This window comes from Maniola hyperantus, chromosome Z (assembly GCF_902806685.2).
Source record: "Maniola hyperantus chromosome Z, iAphHyp1.2, whole genome shotgun sequence".
Lineage (NCBI taxonomy): Eukaryota > Metazoa > Arthropoda > Insecta > Lepidoptera > Nymphalidae > Maniola > Maniola hyperantus.
In genome coordinates this window covers 15,325,689-15,346,130 of record NC_048564.1, presented here as the reverse complement: position 1 = coordinate 15,346,130, position 20,442 = coordinate 15,325,689, and the positions used below count along the sequence as shown (strand labels likewise).

The 20,442-nt window shown below is 42.5% G+C and overlaps 1 protein-coding gene across 3 annotated transcripts in view; it reads left to right on the top strand.

Annotated features, from left to right (window-relative positions):
* The window catches only part of LOC117995356 (protein NDRG3-like), a 65,066-nt gene extending 47,739 nt beyond the window's left edge, over positions 1-17,327 (top strand). Inside the window, exons 5-10 of one of the 3 annotated variants that reach the window (XR_011238428.1) lie at positions 4,853-4,994; positions 6,435-6,581; positions 9,917-10,162; positions 12,449-12,533; positions 16,618-16,944; positions 16,992-17,327. Coding sequence is in view for 2 of the 3 variants with exons in the window: in XM_069508705.1 (XP_069364806.1) it covers positions 4,853-4,994; positions 6,435-6,581; positions 9,917-10,162; positions 12,449-12,533; positions 14,396-14,553 (778 nt within the window). In the remaining variant the exon portion in view is untranslated. The other 2 variants (XM_069508705.1, XM_034983369.2) reach the window with 2 other exon arrangements.
* Positions 17,328-20,442: the final 3,115 nt, after the last annotated feature.

The window sequence follows — 20,442 nt, the reverse complement described above, 5'->3', positions numbered from 1 at the left end:
TCACGAGGGAACCTGCATGCCTGAGAGTTCTCCATAATATTCTCAAAGATGTGTAAAGTCTGCCAATCCGCACTGGGCCAGCGTGGCAGACTTTGGCCCTAGTAGCGGGCCGTCGATGCGTCACATCTCTATAACTCAATGGGCTTACCTACGCAAGCGTCGGCGTCCGCGTCGGGAGAACACAATGTGAAAACGTCAGCTCGCCAGTACCCTTATTACGAGATTTTACATCTCACCAAAGTTGACAGTATTCGAGTGTCGAAAACCTTCCGCATTATAGTAAACTGGATCTTAATTGCCTTGTTTTAAAGCTCAAGTTTGTCTACACATCTACAGACAGCGCTCCAAGCGGAAACGTTGCGAAATTAAAATCAGTGGCATTGAATTTTTGACTTCAATTCAAGGCGCTTTAGGTCCATTTTACATTGACGGTATTGTGTTTCGACTCTTGAATTCTAGCAACGTTTAGTGAGACGTAAAATCTTATACTAGGCGTAGGTACAGATATGTAGAAAAGTGGGACGAAACGATTTTCCAGATCCCACACAGAAAGTAGAACACACGTCTATTGAAGTTTGAAATATACTTTTGTATAGTGTGCTCAATATTATTTGGAGTCAGCTATATAGTTTAAGCTGTGATAGCCTCGTGGTTAATACGTCCGCCTCCTAATCGGCGGTAGGAGGTTCGATCCCGGGCACGCATGTTGACCTCTAACTTTTCGGATTTATGTGCGTTTTAAGTAATTAAATATCACTTGCTTTTACGGTGAAGGAAAACGTCGTGTAAAAACCTGCATGCCTGGGAGTTCTCCATAATGTTCTCAAAGGTGTGTGAAGTCTGCCAATCAGTTTGAGCCTCGATAGCTCAACGGTTAAGGGAGCGGACTAAAATCTGAAAGGTCGCCGGTTCAAACGAACAGTTTTATTTATTTTTATGCATCATAGTTTTTGAATTATTGTGCAAAATGTAGAAAAAATACGACTGTAGTACGGAACCCTCGCTGCGCGAGCCTGACTCGCACTTGGCCGGTTTTCATCCCGGAAATTCCAAACGGATGGAGTCGCGGGTATTATGTAGTTTCCAAATAAGTTCTAAATTCGTAGTGCTTTCGCCACCACGCAGAACATTCGACGTGGAATTATATGAGCCATCAAATATAACATTATATTTTATAGTCCATGTCAAGTAAGGACGGTTCAGCTTTTAAGCTCATTTCACACTACGAGATATTAATTATATTATAGTCCGGTCAAAATAAACATTCACGGTTATTTTAATAATTCGCAAAGAGCTAAAACCATTGTTGGGAACACCAATCGATCGATCATTATGAACTTATCACAATCCATACTAATATTATAAATGCGAAAGTGTGTCTGTCTGTCTGTCGGCTGGCTTTTCACTGCCCAACCGTTCTACCGATTTTGATGAAATTTGGTACAGAGTTAGCTTACATCCCGGGGACGGACATAGGCTTTTTATCCCGGAAAATTAAGGAGTTTCCACGGGATTTAAAAAAACCTATATCCATGCGGACGAGGTCGCGCGATTTACCCTTTGGGTACGGACCACTAAAAAACTAGAGAAATGCGTCGAACTCGACTGTAGTACTTGGCCGATTTTTTTTACAGTCAAGGGCTAACTTGTATCTGAATAAAATAAAATAAAAAATCCTCTGTAAGATTGTCAGGCTATCTGTGCCGCTCGTCGCGCGTCCCGAGCTTCTATCGAACGCCGCTTACATAACACTGCGGTACGAGCCCTCCGCCTGTACTACCCCAACACGACTTACATGCTGACATTACCAACTGAACTATATTAGTATATAGGTAGGTATAGTATGCGACAGGTCGACATGGCAATTGGGGTGGGGACGCCACACACACCCGCACAGCCCCCGCGCTAACCAGGTGCGGGTGACGTGCAGGTGTGCGGGGCGTCCCCCTGCCTCATACCCCAATTTCCATGTCGCCCTGTTGCGAACTATATATTTGACGCAAGTAGCCCTATTTTTCTTTGATTTCACGTCATCATAGCCTAATATAATTATAATATGACATATCGTCGATTCAAGATCAAGTCGAGAGTTCCTTGGCACTCTGCTAGTCTTTAACTAACACAAAAAACAAATAAGTAAGTGCATACCTATTTAGTTTTATAATAGAGTGCAATCAGCAGTAGATACTCACTTAAAAAGGTCTTGAAGCATCTTAAATTTTCCTCGTTAAGGAGTCGAGCGTCACTTAACATTTTCTTCGATAGACGTCGAGTGGGCACAAAAACATCGAATGGCCAATAAAATATTGAAAAATATTCGTTTAGACTACAGACTCTAATTAGTTAAGTGTCATGTACACATTAGCAGGGCCATCTTTAACCTATTGGAGGCTCTGGGCACATTAGAATAATTGGGCCCCTATGACCATGACAGAGTAGTGGGTCGGGGACCGTAAACAAGAAGGATCGAATATAAGTCAGTCTTGACTAGTTAACTATCTCTATGGTCCTCTGTTTGAGTGGGCCTTTTTGACCTTTGAATTTATCGAAATAAATGTTTTTCGGTAATAAAACATCGGTCAGTCGGTTATAGTTTGGTGATCTGGCAGGTACTAGTGAGCCCCTATCTATCGTGGGCCCTAGGCACGTGCCTAGAGTGCCCAGTGGGAAAGATGGGCCTGCACATTGGCCCAATGAATTAGATGACAATAAACCGGCATGCATTTTTACAGGTGTGCAAGTGCGGGATTACCAGTTCACTTAAAGCTAAAAATGAAAAAATCACTGAAATATTTTTAAAAAAAGTATATAAAACAAGAAAAATTAGAAAGGCAATAATGCGAAGATGGCTTCAGAGTGGGTTTTTTGTTTTTTTTAGCTTAGTAGCACAACACGGCGGGTATGCGCTAGGTATTATATAGTTGTGACTTCTAGGTACGAGAGTTTCATTTCGCCTCGCATCCGTTATGTAACACTGCACCAGCGAGCGGGTGGAATAGCTTGTAATAGCTATATACCTTCGTTATTCCAAGTGTTCCTAATCGATTTCAATTTTCAAGCTATTGCTTTACTCTTTTGCAGTATGAACATAAAACAGTAAAAACCGGCCAAGTGCGAGTCGGACTCGCGCACAAAGGGTTCCGTACTATCAGTACCCTTATTATAAATGCGTAAGTGTATTTGTTTGTTGGTTTGTTAGTTTGTCCTTCAATCACATCGCAACGGTGCAACGAATTGACGTGATTTTTTGTATGGGTATAGATTAAGAACCGCGACTTCGTCCGCGTGGAATTGGGTTTTTAAAATCCCGTGGGAACTCTTTGATTTTCCGGGATAAAAAGATAAATCCACTTGGACGAAGTTGGGACATCAAATAAATAGATGATGCCAGGCTACCTATGTATCAAATTGTACAAAGATAGTTTTTAGGCTAGGGTAGATTCCGTACCTCAAAAGGAAAAACGGAACCCTTATATAGGATCACTTTGTTGTCTGTCTGTCTGTCTGTCGGTCTGCCAAGAAACCTACAGGGTATTTCCCGTTGACTTAGAATCATGAAATTTGGCAGGTAGGTAGGTGGGAACTCTTTGATAAAAAGTAGTCCATGTCACTCTCCAGGTATTTAACTATAGCTATGCAATCACATCGATCTGTTGCTCTGTTGCGAAGTGGTGGAAGCAATGAACCGACAAACAAACATTTATAATTTGGTAAGTGATATACTAGTAGAAGTTTTCTTGAGATATTGAGATAATAATGCGGCGGGTTAGATACTTACGTACGCTTACGACCCAATTAAGTGAAAGAGATTTCAACTCTTAGGTTTAACAGTTATTATCAGATGTTAGGTAATAAATAAATAAATAAATAAATAAAAATCTTTTTTATTCGTATAAACTATTACAAGTAGAAGAAAGAAAGAAAGAAAGAAAAATGTTTATTTTTTAAGGCTGTACCACACATTACCAGCTAGACCTGGTTAGGTTATCCCGGCGCCTCTAATACTTGAGTAGTAAAGTCAAAAGACCTCAAGTAGAAGAAGCGCCGGAATAAAGTATGTCATGTGTGGCACAACCCGAAAAAAAAGGTCACTACTCAGCATAGATGCCATATGTCTTGCACAAGTACAAAACATACAGCGCTGGTTTTCAGTAGGAACCCTGATTCGGGTGGCGCCACGGAATTATTTTAATTGTACTTATCTATTCTATATGTTAATAATATATGCAAATTCACACATATTATACTTACTTATATATATAATTGGACGCATCTATGTACATGTATACGGTATACCTATGATGTAGCCTATGAAGTACTTACGAATGGTCGGATGCATCTACCACTAGAATAATATAGCTTCGGCTTCGGCCGTGGCTAGTTACCAGCCTAGACTGCATCATCACTTACCACCAAGTGAGATCACAGCCATGGACTAACTTCTATTAGGAAAAAAGTAAGAGTGGGTTAGCACGAGTTACCTCGTGTATCGTGACGTTTTATTAGCATAGCTCAACGGGTTGCGAAGCTGAAGTGGCAATGGGCAGGGCACATAGTTCGTACAACCGATAGACGTTGGGGTCCCAAGGTGCTGGAATGGCGACCTCGCACCGGAAGACGCAGCGTTGGAAGACCCCCCCACTAGATGGACGAACGGACGACATCAGACGAGTTGCAGGGAGCCGCTGGATTCAGGCGGTGCAAAACCGTGGCGTGTGGAAGTCCCTACAAGAGACTTATGTCCAGCAGTGGACGTCTATTAGTTGCTGATGATAATGATGATCATCATCATTGACTGGTAAAACTCGGTGGAGTTTCGTTAATAACTAAACAGCACTCTGTTTTGTTACAGCTACCTGTACCCAACGATGGAGGAACTGGCGCACCAGATCAGCTTCGTGCTGGTGCACTTCGGCATCAAGACTTTCATCGGTATCGGTGTAGGTGCCGGAGCCCACATCTTGGCGAGATTCGCCCTTATCAACCCGACAAAGGTAATAACTACATACCTCTATGTACCTACACAGGACGAATATAAGACTGGTCTTCCGAACAAAATTTTTTGCGTTCTTGAACTAGTTTTTAGGGTTCCGTACCTCAATAAGAAAAACGGAACCCTTATAGGATCACTTTGTTGTCCGTCTGTCGGTCTGTCTGTCTGTCTGTCGGTCTGTCAAGAAACTTACAGGGTACTTCCCGTTGACGTAGCAGGCATTCGGGGAAAAATCTAAAAACCGTGATTTTGTGGTTACATTACAAAAAAAAAATATTGTTGTCATGGACTAATAATTAGTATTTTCAATTTTCGAAGTAAGATAACTATATCGAATGGGTTATCAGATGAAAGGTCTTTATCTGTGCATTCTAAAACACATTTTTATTTATTTTTATGCATCATAGTTTTTGAAATATCCTGCAAAATCTCGAAAAATACGACTGTAGTACGGAACCCTCGTTGCGCGAGCTTGACTCGCACTTGGCCGGTTTTTTTAAGTAAAAGTTAACTCTTAAGGTTATATAACCTTTAGGCGTCGTCCTAATACAATGCGAATGAGTAACATAGCTACTTTTAGCCTATGTTACTCCTTGGCTAATCCTCTACTTGTCTGTGAAAGTCCCGTCAAAATACGTTCAGCCGTTCCGGAGATTAGCCCGTTCAAACAGACAGACAGACAAAAATTTTAACAACGTGTGATTCGTTATGTTACAGTTCAAATAGCCATATGAGCCTAATGTGAGGTAGTTATTTCGATATTACAGACGAATATTACTTCAATTTTATTTATTAATGTAAAAAAGTATCAAATATCACAGTTTAGAAGTTACTAGCTTATGCTCGCGGCTTCGTCCGCGTGGACTACACAATTTTCAAACCCCTATTTCACCCCCTTAGAGGTTGAATTTTCAAAAATCCTTTCTTAGCGGATGCCTACATCATAATAGCTATCTGCATGCCAAATTTCAGCCCGATCCGTCCAGTAGTTTGAGCTGTGCGTTGATAGATCAGTCAGTCAGTCACCTTTTCCTTTTATATATTTAGATTAGTAGATACGTAGAGAACGTGGGTAATCATACTTTAGATTAGAAGTTTAGAGGAAGTATAATTTACCACCATGTCTCGCAGAAAGCGTGCTTTCCGTCCCCATTGTTATCACCACTTATCACTGACTAACATCTGCAGGCCCGTTGCCTATCTCAGTGGATATGTAATTAACGGCCCCTCCGTCACTCGCTCTATACAAACGTAGATTGGAAGTTGGAACGTACATTTGAGAATTATTTACTTTTACAAACTACATTTATAATAAGGGTACTTTAGGACGATGTGAAGTAGTTATTTTTGTACTAAATTTTTTTGACTGTAGTGTTTGTACTTTGTACCGATTGTATGGATACAAAATACAAACAATACAGTCAGTACGTTTGTGCGGCAGGTGGATGCGTTGATGCTCGTGAACTGCACTGCGACGCAGGCTGGCTGGCTCGAGTGGGCGTCGCATAAACTAAACTCGCGCGCACTGCGCTTGCGCGGTATGACTCCAGCTGTCATCGACTACCTCGTGTGGCACCACCTCGGCAGGGTAAGTATTTATTTAATTTTTTTTTAACTCATATCATAAGAAAGCTCAGAGTGACTCAGCGGGCGATGAAGAGAGCTATGCTTGGAGTTTCTCTACGTTATCAAATCATATGAAAGGTATATAATAGGTTCGATAGGTATATAATAGGTTCGAAGTATCCAAGTATATCAAGTGGGGTATCATATGAAAGGTCTTCACCTGTGCATTCTAAAACAGATTTTTATTTATTTTTATGTGTCATAGTTTTTGAATTATCGTGCAAAATGTCGAAAAAATACGACTGTAGTACGGAACCCTCGTTGCGCGAGCCTGACTCGCACTTGCCCGGTTTTTTAATATGAAAAATGTTTTCCCTTATTTAATTCAGAGGCGCGCGACCTTGTTTAAAACGTTGTACCCCCACACAAGTTCACAGCCCCGCACCCAAGCGAAGGTTATTTTTACTGTATTGCCAATAAGCTTTCATAATCATCATCATGATCAACCCATCGTCGGCTCACTACAGAGCACGGGTCGCCTCTCAGAGTGAGAAGGGTTTTGGCCATAGTCTACCACGCTGGACATGTGTGTATTGGTAGACTTCACACACCTTTGAGAACATTATGGAGAACTCTCAGGCGTGCAGGTTTCCTCACGATGTTTTCCTTCACCGTTAAAGCAAGTGATATTTAATTACTTAAAAGTTAAAACGCACATAACTCCGAAAAGTTAGAACTGCGTGTCCGGGATCGATCGGGAACCCCCGACCTCCGATTAGAAGGCAGACGTCCTAACCACTAGGCTATAAGCATTACTTAGGCATAATTTTGATATCTACACATCGATATAAATGACAAGATATGGCCAAGCGAATAAAATTTTTCACGGTTTAGCAACCAAATAAATCAGCGCCACCTCACTAATGAACGACCCGTTTGAAATCCAGACATCACTGAGGTTGCGTTGGTGCTAAAGCACCACTGAGTCGGTGCCATTTTGTTTGTTCAATAACCTTGTCCATACGAAGTAATATATAAGTCAATGTATCTACAGGTATCGCGCTTAACTGAGTAGGTTCTTGCGGTAGTGGGGCGGTGCGGGAGGGTGACAGTTGTCACAAGTTGACGAATCAGAGAGCTCCCGCGTCACGTCATCACACCCCTCCCGCACCGATTCACTACCGCAGGAACCTACACACAGCGTTTAAGTCCCGCAAATTGCTAAAGCGCGTGGCCGCCAGTTTTGTGACGTCAGTACTAGACTGAAGTTTCGAGCTGATGGTATATTTTTATTTTGGCTGACGTCAAAATGACGTCATTTCGATGTTAATGAGACATGGTTCCAGCGCAATAGCAATTTGCGGGACTTATATATCGCATAACTGAGTAGGCTCCTGCGGTAGAGGAGCGGTGCGGGAGGGTGACAGTTGTTACAAGTTGACGAATCACTGAGCTCCCGCGTCACGTCATCACGTTCCCTCCCGCACCGATTCACTACCGCAGGAACCTACTCACAACGTTATAAATATGTCTTTGTCTGTTCCTTATGCGTTCCTATATCATTCATCCGATTGCGAGTCATACCATTCTTTAGCTAGTTATACAGGATGTAACCTGAACGCTAGCAAAAACTTAGCGTTATTGTTATACTACCTAAACACAATCCAATACCAATAAACACTTGCCTCATTTTGAAGTTTTAGTTATTTATTATTTTTCAAACTCGCAATGTATAGCGTGCAAAACTCGGATCAATGCCCCTCCTACGACGCGACATTGACTCCGAGTGACCTAGTTATGTAACGTTTGTTGACCTCCGCGTCAGTCGGGTGTTTTATTTGCAATATATCGTGAACTTTGTGGTATCCTGTCAGTAATATCAGTAGGTACTATTAGAATGAAAACCACTTTGATATACTTTAGTAGGCTTTTATTCACTGTTCACATAGTAATAGAGAGAGTTACATTTTTGTGCCGTTTGCCGTGGAGACCCTGGGGCCATGGAGTCTTAGTGCTAAAAAAATTTTACGAGACATTTCACCGCGATTAATAGCCTCAACTGGTGACAGAAGGGCTGGCTCATTTTTTGCGCAGCGGATCAGCCTGGCTGTCCAGCGCGGAAATGCAGCCAGTATTCTTGGCACCATTCCACGCGGTCATGATTTATATAGTAATTAGATAAGGCTAGCTTTAAGTTTTATTGTAAAAAAAAAAAAAAAAAAAAAAAAAAAAAAAAAAAGCAACAATTGCATAAAACATAGTAATTATTATTTATATCAACACAACGGCAAACACCTTTCACTCCGCGCCATTTTTGAGTGACGTTTCCCATAGATTCGCTACTCCGCAGAGCAACGCCATAGATAATACAATCACCTAGTTTTTATCCGTCTAACAGTACTATGACCTGTTTTCCTTTCGTTCTGGTTACACCCTGTATGTAATAGCAACATCTACCTATATATATAATATATTGACACTATGGTCTATGCGAATGTAACTATCTTATCTGTGTTTCCTTAAAGTCGACTCCAGATGTGTATCACTTGCCCGATCAGATCCCCGTACCAAGGCGTAGTGTGGACGATCGGACAAAAACCGACTGGACCGTTAAAGAAAGTGATGAGGAGTTTTCCAGGCAACGTTCGAGAAAATTTTCATAGATGGCGCTGAATACTACCACCACTAAAGATGAAAAATAATACCTATATCTATACGTTGTCTGGAAACCTCCTCATTGCTTAAAGCTAAATAGAGGTTTTCGCACAATATATAGACTCGAGTCACAGTAAATAATAGTTTTTTAGTTATCCTGCAAAATGTCGACAAAATACGACTGTGGTACGGAACCCTCGGTGCGCGAGTCTGAATCGCACTTGGCCGATTTTGTTAAATTTAAATTAAGTCGCTCAGTATGCAAAGCGAAACCAAAATGGCGTAGCTTAGTTATTTCAAATCCGCATTACACTTTATAGTGATTATTGCGTAATGTGCAAATCGCGTGGCGCTCAGCTCGCATGCTAGCTGTTAACTTTATAATATTCATATTTATAAGTCCCGCAAATTGCTATTGCGCTTGAACCATGTCTCATTACAATCAGCGTGACGATCATAAGATCGAATTCTGTAATGTTAGTTGCTAAATACTGACTGTCGTTACGGTAGACTGTAGTTTTTTGCCCAAAAACTATCTTAGCTACATCATAACGCTTTAAAAATACCTATTCTCGATTATATGATATACCACTCTTGTTTCAGACAGATAGGCTGGACGAAACTATACTATGACTATGACTATACTCGGACTATGGTTTCCACGCTTATTATGGAACCCTAAAAATGGTTACGTGTTTTCAGTCTCCGGAGGTGCGCAACCCGGACATGGTGGCAACCTACCGCTCGTACTTCAGCCAAAACTGCAACCCTGGCAACCTGGCGATGTTCATAGAGAGCTACGGGCGTCGGAATGGCCTGGGCATCGCGCGAGACGGCATCACGCTGCGTCCGCCCGTGCTCAACCTGGCCGGAGGATTCTCTCTCATGCTGGATGACACCGTGGAGCTGAACGCGCGCCTCGACCCGTCCCACTCCACCTGGATGAAGGTACTGATTACTGCACACTATAGAGTGCTACGGGCGTCGGAACTACCTGGGCATCGTGCAAGACGGTGTTACACTGCGTCCGCCCGTGCTCAGCCTGGCCGGGGGATTCTCCCCCATGCTGGATAACACCGTGGAACTGAACGCGCGCCTCGACCCGTCCCACTCCACCTGGATGAAGGTACTGATTACTGCACACTATAGAGTGCTACGGGCGTCGGAACTACCTGGGCATCGTGCGAGACGGTGTCACACTGCGTCCGCCCGTGCTCAGCCTGGCCGGGGGATTCTCCCCTATGCTGGATAACACCGTGGAACTGAACGCGCGCCTCGACCCGTCCCACACCACCTGGATGAAGGTACTGATTACTGCACACTATAGAGTGCTACGGGCGTCGGAACTACCTGGGCATCGTGCAAGACGGTGTTACACTGCGTCCGCCCGTGCTCAGCCTGGCCGGGGGATTCTCCCCTATGCTGGATAACACCGTGGAACTGAACGCGCGCCTCGACCCGTCCCACTCCACCTGGATGAAGGTACTGATTACTGCACACTATAGAGTGCTACGGGCGTCGGAACTACCTGGGCATCGTGCAAGACGGTGTTACACTGCGTCCGCCCGTGCTCAGCCTGGCCGGGGGATTCTCCCCCATGCTGGATAACACCGTGGAACTGAACGCGCGCCTCGACCCGTCCCACTCCACCTGGATGAAGGTACTGATTACTGCACACTATAGAGTGCTACGGGCGTCGGAACTACCTGGGCATCGTGCGAGACGGTGTCACACTGCGTCCGCCCGTGCTCAGCCTGGCCGGGGGATTCTCCCCTATGCTGGATAACACCGTGGAACTGAACGCGCGCCTCGACCCGTCCCACACCACCTGGATGAAGGTACTGATTACTGCACACTATAGAGTGCTACGGGCGTCGGAACTACCTGGGCATCGTGCAAGACGGTGTTACACTGCGTCCGCCCGTGCTCAGCCTGGCCGGGGGATTCTCCCCTATGCTGGATAACACCGTGGAACTGAACGCGCGCCTCGACCCGTCCCACTCCACCTGGATGAAGGTACTGATTACTGCACACTATAGAGTGCTACGGGCGTCGGAACTACCTGGGCATCGTGCAAGACGGTGTTACACTGCGTCCGCCCGTGCTCAGCCTGGCCGGGGGATTCTCCCCCATGCTGGATAACACCGTGGAACTGAACGCGCGCCTCGACCCGTCCCACTCCACCTGGATGAAGGTACTGATTACTGCACACTATAGAGTGCTACGGGCGTCGGAACTACCTGGGCATCGTGCGAGACGGTGTCACACTGCGTCCGCCCGTGCTCAGCCTGGCCGGGGGATTCTCCCCTATGCTGGATAACACCGTGGAACTGAACGCGCGCCTCGACCCGTCCCACACCACCTGGATGAAGGTACTGATTACTGCACACTATAGAGTGCTACGGGCGTCGGAACTACCTGGGCATCGTGCAAGACGGTGTTACACTGCGTCCGCCCGTGCTCAGCCTGGCCGGGGGATTCTCCCCTATGCTGGATAACACCGTGGAACTGAACGCGCGCCTCGACCCGTCCCACTCCACCTGGATGAAGGTACTGATTACTGCACACTATAGAGTGCTACGGGCGTCGGAACTACCTGGGCATCGTGCAAGACGGTGTTACACTGCGTCCGCCCGTGCTCAGCCTGGCCGGGGGATTCTCCCCCATGCTGGATAACACCGTGGAACTGAACGCGCGCCTCGACCCGTCCCACTCCACCTGGATGAAGGTACTGATTACTGCACACTATAGAGTGCTACGGGCGTCGGAACTACCTGGGCATCGTGCGAGACGGTGTCACACTGCGTCCGCCCGTGCTCAGCCTGGCCGGGGGATTCTCCCCTATGCTGGATAACACCGTGGAACTGAACGCGCGCCTCGACCCGTCCCACACCACCTGGATGGAAGGTACCGATTACTGCACACTATAGTGTGCAGTAATCGGTACCTTCCATCCAGAGATCCATCATAAGAGAGTGGCCATTCTGACGCCCGTAGCACTCTATAGAGTGCTACGGGCGTCAGAATGGCCACTCTACCAAGTTTCAACAGTATAGCTCTTATAGTTTCGGAAAAAAGTGGTTGTGACATACGGACGGACAGACATACAGACATGACGAATCTATATCTATAATGGTTCCGTTATTTGCCATTTGGCTACGGAACCCTAAAAATGTTAGAATTTGCGCTCAAACTGGTTGTCTCTTTATTAAACACCATTGTTAAATTTTTCAGTTGTCTGACTCAGCGTTGCCGTTAGAAGAGCAACCGGCCACAGTGTCGCAGGCGTTCCGTCTGTTTCTGCAAGGAGAAGGCTACGGTGAGTGTTACGAAACACGCAAACAAACAAACACACATCTCGTACATTGATAACTATATTCCGCGCAAATCTTCTTGGCATGGCATGGCATGCCGTGATTTCTAATACTACTCCGATTTTTTTTTTAGATAGACTTTATTCTTTGGCGTAAATTGTTTACATCTTTATTACCTGTTATTTTCCAAAGCGACCATGATCCAAACAAACGTTCCTCCCAGTGTTGGGGACAATACGCAGAGAAACTTTCAGCTTTTATAAAATAAGGAAGGTCTGGCATGCACTGGCTCTCTCTGTAAGATAATAGTTGCTGTGGCATCCTTGACATTCTCACGGAAAGAGTCAACTGTTTTGCGACTCTATTCTAATATATAATTCTTTAATTTGGTTTTTCGCAATTTGTAAACTAATATGACAAAGTAGGCTTATGGTATTCAAATTGAGCCCCTAGCAGTATCATCTTCACAGGCTTATATGAAAATCTTTAATTGAAAGGGTCCTGTTTAAGAAATTAAATATTAAAAAAAATGAGTTTGACGTGAGCTACTCACAAATTAGCATCAAATTAGTCATTATTTTGACTAATTTGACACTGGACACATAAACCTGTGAAGATGATACTGCTAGGGGCAAAATTTGAATGCCTTAAGTCTAACTTTGTCGCATTAGTTTACAAATTGTGAAAAACTAAATTAAATTTGGATTTCGCGGGCAGACCCGTTCTCATATCTCCCACGCATATCACTATAGGAGACTCACTATTTTTGTTCTTACATACATCTACACATCGGTCCTAACCTCAGTTTGCCGGGATGTTACAGACATTATCCATATCTTGTATATTGTATAAAACTCGCTAAATATATCTCATACTAACCGCCGTACTCAGAGCCGCTAATCGTTACTTAAGATTGAGTTAAAACGAGACAGATTTATGTGAGAGATATACACATAGCTCTTGACTAAATTATTTTAACTAAACTTAAGTTAAAGTAACGATTAAGCGACTCTGAGTACGGCTGTAAGTTACACCACGCTTCAATTTATTTATTTTATAGTCGTTTTAAGCTAAGTTTATTTTTCATGTCTCTACCGCAGAGTACAGACTAATAGAATTAGTTGGGCCGATTTTTAAACTGTATGAGAATCGGTCCGATTATTTATTATTTATAACGGTGCGTTTCCACTGAAGCCAAGCGAAGACGTGTTCAATAGACCGACCAATCAGGTTATTTTACGATGACACGATAATTTTAGTATGTCGTCTCTATATAATCTGGTTGGTCGGAAACACGTTTATCCGTTTTAAGAGAAAACGCATCAAGGTCCAAGACACGGGTCTGCCCGCGAAATTCAAATTTAATTATTTGGTTTTTCACAATTTGTAAACTAATGCGACAATAAGACAAAGTAGACTAATGGCATTCAAATTTCGCTCCTAGCAATATCATCTTTACAGGTTTATACATATAAAGATCTTTACTTGAAAGTGTTCAGTTTAAGAAATTAGTCAAAATAATGACTAATTAAATAGCACACGTCAAACTCATTATTTTGACTATTTAATTTCTTAAACTGGACACTTTCAAGTAAAGATTTTTATATAAGTCTGTGAAGGATAATATTGCTAGGGGCTCAATTTGAATGCCATAAGCCTACTTTGTCGTATTCGTTTACAAATTGCGAAAAACCAAATTTTGAATTTCGCGGGCAGACCGTGTCATTCCACGTTAATCTTAGATTTACGGCTTTTCCGATATTTTGTATTTATTTATCAAGCAAGTGAATTAATTGAAGTCTAAATTGTTCTGGCGGAAACAAAATATTAGCCACGCATGTGCTGATGTCTGTTTGCCGTGTGGCAGCCGTGCTGGCTCTGCACAGAATAGGTACCGCGCACGCTAGCTCCTCTGGTAACTCGCCCGCTAGCCCCTCTGGTACCGCGCCCGCTAGCCCCTCTGGTACCCCGCCCGCTAGCCCCTCTGGTACCCCGCACGCTAGCCCTTCTTCAGAAGACCAGTAGTGGGCATATACCCACATAGTGTGGCTCGCACATATTGCGTAAGTTTTTATTTTTTTTACTTTGCTTTTACACGACTGCTCCAAAACCGGCCAAGTGCGAGTCGGACTCGCACACGAAGGGTTCCATACCATCCATACTAATATTATAAATGCGAAAGTGTGTCTGTCTGTCTGTCTGTCTGCTAGCCTTTCACGGCCCATCCGTTCAACCGATTTTGATGAAATTTGGTACAGAGATAGCTTGCATCCCGGGAAAGGAAGAGTTCCCACGGGATTTTTGAAAACCTAAATCCACGCGGACGAAGTCGCGGGCATCATCTAGTTATCTATAAAAACGAGCAAAAAAATCACGTTTGAAAATCACTTCGTTGTCTGTCCGTCGCGTCTATCAAAAAAATCTGTACTTCCCGTTGACCTAGAATGATGAAAGTTGGTTGGTAGGTAGCATAAAGGAATAAATCCGAAAACCGTGAATTTGTGGTTACATCACAAAAAATTTAAAATGTATTTTCAAAGTAAGATTACTATACCAAGTGGGGTATCATATAAAAGGCCTTTATCCGCACATTCTAAAACTGATTTTTATTTATTTTCATGCATAATAGTTTTTGATTTATCGTGAAAAATGTCGAAAAAAGTACCCGAGTTCGGAACCCTCGGTGCGTGCGTCGGATTCGCACTTGGCCGGTTTTTTTTTTAATTATTAATTTTGGCGTCACAATTTTCAAATATGAAATACTTATGAAATATTTTATCTTTTTAGTTTTGGTAGGGCAGTTGTGTTTTTGTTTTTTTAATTACGACTTGTTATCATCATCATTTCAACCTTTATACTAAAGCCTTACCTAAAGACCGCCACCACACCTGCCTTCGACCTTCCTCATCCAGCCACTTCTCACCACCCTCTTAATGCCTTCGATCCATCTTGCTGGAGGGTCACACACACTACATAGTCGTACAATAGTACGCGAAAGGTCGAGATGTCAAGCGGGGAGGGAACGCCCCGCACACTCGTACAGGCTCGCGCTAACCCAGTGCGGACGAGCGCGGGTGACGTGCGGGTGTGGGGGGCATCCCCCCGCTTCAGACCCCGATTGCCATCTCACCTGTCGGGGTTTAAACCTACCGTGTATAAATAATTTTAAAAACATATCAAACCTTGCGCACCGTCAGGAATCGAACCCGCGTCTCTTATGGGATCGCGCCCGACGCTCTGACTACTAAGCTACGGTTCGCTTGCTGCCAGTTACTGGGTGGCATTAACCCATTAATTTAAATTAAAGTCGTTTCAGTTTTGAGTAAACATGCATATCACCGTCACTGGCAGCATTCGAACCGTAGCTTAGTGGTCAGGGCGTCAGGCGCGATCCCAAGAGACGCGGGTTCGATTCCTGCTGGTCCGCAATTTTTGATACGTATTTAAAATTATTTAGATTATATACGCACTAATTTAGATCAATGGGTTTAGGTAAATAAATAATAAAATAAAAACAAATAAAATAGCCATTTATTCTATTACCTAATTTTCGGAGTTACAAATTATTAAATATCATCAATATTCATCATAACAGTCTTTAAAATATATTTTTAAAATATAATTTAATTAAATATCAATTTGTAATAATCGTCAAAGCAAAGACAGTACGCGGCAGAAAATAATGTACATCAACGTTTAGAAGGAAATAGCGGATTTGTAGAGCATTGTCTCTGTCGTTGAGACCGACAAACGTCATATAGGTATGGAGTGACAGAGACAACGCTCTACAAAGCCGAAATATCATACTAATAAAGGCCGATATACATTATTTTCTGCCTCGTACTGTCTTTGCTTAATTATGTCGTAATAAAATTGAGAAACCTACTAGTCTGACTTTTCCTTTTACTCTCTGAGACTAATAATTGAGTCAATTCACTTTCGATATTATTTCAAAGTAAGCAAAGTCGATAATGGTTTGCCAGTGAAAAATGATTTGCGCCAGCCAAATAAACTAATTCGACGAAGTTTTATTTTTACATTGAACTTATTTTCAGTTTAATTTACCGTGACAAATGTTTGTGTTCACAGTGGCGCCACTATCGCCGACGAAGATTGTCGCATTCCGTCGGCTGTCGGACGCAGGCCGACGTCGCGCGTGTCGTCACTCGCCTGTCATTCGCATTACCGAGAATCCTATCTCGGAGGCCTGCTCCGTCGCCTGCTAAACACCCAGTACTCGGTACCTACACACCCACACTCAACACCCGGTACTAACACACCCACACTCATAATGCCCGATACCAATACACCCACACCGAATACCAGATAAGCATACATCCACACAAAATACCCGGTACCTTTATATCCTACCGAATATCCGGTAGGTACTATAGTCGACGCATTTTAAGCTGAGTCGTCGAGTGATCTGTCTGTTTCGCTCGCACTTACCGACAACCTGTAAGTGCGAGCGAAACAGACAGATAACTCGACGACTCAGTTTAAAATGCGTCGACTGTAATACACACACACACCGAATATCTAATGTATCCAGTTTCTAATGTGGATGTAAAAGACCCATATGAATACCTGGTACCGTTACACCCCCCACCGCATTCCTGGTATCCACAAACCCTATCAAATACCCAGTATCAATACACCCACACCGAAACCCAGTATCTATTATGAATACCGAATACCCGGTATTTAGTGTGGGTTTATGAGACACACACTAAATACCCGGCATTATAGACCTACACCCAATACCAGGTACAAATACACCCACACCGAACACCCGGTACCTATACACCCATCGAATACCCGGTACTTATACACCCACCGAATACCCAGTACCCAAAACCCGACAAAAGGTATCCGGTACCAATACACACACATACACAGCTTATATAGCATATAGTTGGAAGACTATAACGTGTCCGCAATACATTGCACGTGACTACGGCGGTAATCAAATTGTTCAATCCACATCTCAGCACCGAACTGTATGATTGCTAAGCTGTGACCGCATTCCCTCTAGGTACCAAGACGGTATTATTATTTTATAATCATTTTTATTATTTTTTCTTTAATCAATAAGAAATGTTCCTATGTTTGTTATACCCCTATTAGGTTGCATTTTCAATGTATTATGTGCGAGATTGCGTGTAATATAATATTATGTAATGATTTTGCTTCATTTCTTAATTTAGTTCATTGAATGAGACAGTCTCGCCTTAACTGAAATTTAAGTCTGAGCAAAGTCAAAGAACTCCACAGACTTCAGTCTAAGGCTGAGATCTATAGAGCGCACTTTGATTGAGTTAAAACGAGACAGATCTATGTGAGAGATATAGGTCTGTCTCGTTTTAACTCTGTCTTAAGTCTAAGCAAAGTCAGAGTGCGCTTTATAGATTTCACCCTTGAACTGCATCGGTTAATTTGCATTTACAACGGCTGACTTATCAGTACAATCTTGTTTGCTTTTTCTTACTCTAGTGCCATCTCCTACCGGAGGTTGGCAATCATTAAGGCTAAAGGTATGATTCCGAACCACGCTGCACGCAGCAGTGCTGCCGCAACAGTGCTGTCGCAGCACTACTGGTCCCCATACAATCTCTATAAGCTTATATGAGATTACATTCCGAGCTAGGCAGCATGTCGCGGCAGCAATGTAGCGGAACATTGCTGCATAGCCCGGAATGTAATCTCATATAAGCTTATAGAGATTGTATGGGGACCGGTAGTGCCGCACAACACTGTTGCGGCAGCACTGCTGCGTGCAGCGTGGTTCGGAATCATACCTTAACTGAATTTTGTTCACCGCTGCCATAAACAGTGACCTTACTCGTGTTGAAACTACTGGCGAAGGTTCTTAAGCCAGGATATTCGTCTACATTTGCCTTTTATCTTGCCTTGTATTATAAGCTGTAACGTCTCATTTGCACAACCTATAGGCCCAGTCTCCACCTAAGCAGAGCGGAGACGAGATGTGTACAGTCAACCAATCCGATTTCCAAAAGATGACGTGAAGTGAAGATAATTTTTTCATGTCATCTATTTTGAATCTGATTGGTCGATTGGACGCATCCCCTCTCCTCTCCGCTTAGGTGGATACCGGGTCTTAATACGTGTTCTCGCAGATCTTTGGTGAAAAAGCAACCTTATATTATGTTCTAAAATAAAATTGCAAGCACAACGCATTTATGCTCTAGTGCAAAACTTAAATAGGAAATCAAGCGCGCAAATTTAATATAGACTATATTTAAATACGCAAAAAAGATAAGAAGTGGTTCCCGCATTTTAATTTAGAACGCGTTCACGAAACCTAGTGTGATCATCGCAATTTTGACTATTGGCTTCAATCTTAAACTTAGTTGACTATTCTAGGAAACCATGCGTCTTTGCTTAAGTGACGTCATTCGACGCTATATAAGTAGAGGCTGCCATGTGAGGCAAGTTATTTTACAAAGAAACGGTCTTACTAGAATACTTCAGGCTCAGGTAGGTTGAATGGGATTTAACATCTAAATATACTTTGTATAATACATGGTGGTGATTTTGACAGCTCAAAGGTAGGGGTGAGGTAGTGTAAAATCGTTAATGCATCTGTTCGATTATCGATTACTTGGAATCGATAGTTGATCTGATAGATAGATAGATGAGATTATATAAAACATTTTTTTTGTATAAAATAATAATTTATTTAATATAATATTATGTATATATATTATACCTACATTCTTATTAATTGCAAAGTACTTTGATATTTATAAAAGATAATGTAAGTTAGGTAAATGTTAATTTTTATATGTTCGATTCATTTTATTTAAAAAAACTATTTTAGATAGTCTATGGCTACTCGTTATGCATGCATATGCACTTCACTACGATAAGTGGGGGTTACCCATCAATGAAGTACGACATTATCTATAGTATGTTTTCACCGAAAAAATACGAAACTTCATGGACGTGAGCTGTCAAAATCATTACCCTTTATTAGACAAGGTATAAGAGGGGTTTAACTAAATGGTAGATAAGTTCTAGGAACCAATATCTTGTGTCTGTCTTGTTTTCCAGATTTCCATTAAAATATTCAGTTTTAAAGTCTTACCCTCTAACAAATAAACCTGGAATAGCGGTGGAATAGTTATACTCTGTTTTATCTTTTTCCTTCAAATGTCAAATTACTGATGACAGAGAAAGACAAAACAGAGTATAACTATTCCACCGCTATACCAGGTTTATTTGTTAGAGGGTAAGACGCATGGTCATACAAATCTTTTGAACACGTGTAACTTTCAAACTAGTTGTTTTTACGGAAAACTGGCATACCATAGACAAACATATTCTGTTTACAAAGTTACATCGAGTTTGATTGGTTGATATTCAACTGAGAACTACGTTTGTATGTGGAGCGACCTAGAGCCTTCTGTTAATCTAAAATTTGTTTTTGGACCAAGATAGGTAAAATGTCTTACATCCGGGCAACGATCACGATTGTGACGATCGCATTGGATGTATCATAAGTTTCGTTATAGGGGTTCATTGTTTTGTTTGTATTAATTAATGATTAATTTTGATATTGTTTAATAAAATATTACAACGGAAATCTAATTTGTGTTTTTAAGTTTATTGATTTTATTGCTGGAGCGCCACTACTGCTTAAACTACATACCGTTCACTAGGGACAAGTTATCTTGTCTCCTGTCGTCATGTTGGCATCATTGCTTTGTTTGCTAATTCCTTAGAACTTAGGGTTTATTATTGTGCGAACCACAATACGTACGGTATTTGACAACTAGTCAAATCAGTAACTTTTTATCAAACGTCAAAACGCGCGCTTAGTATGCGAGATTCTATGAAATACCGGTGTGTGACATCACAATCATTTGACGTTCTTTTTTAGTTTAATCGATA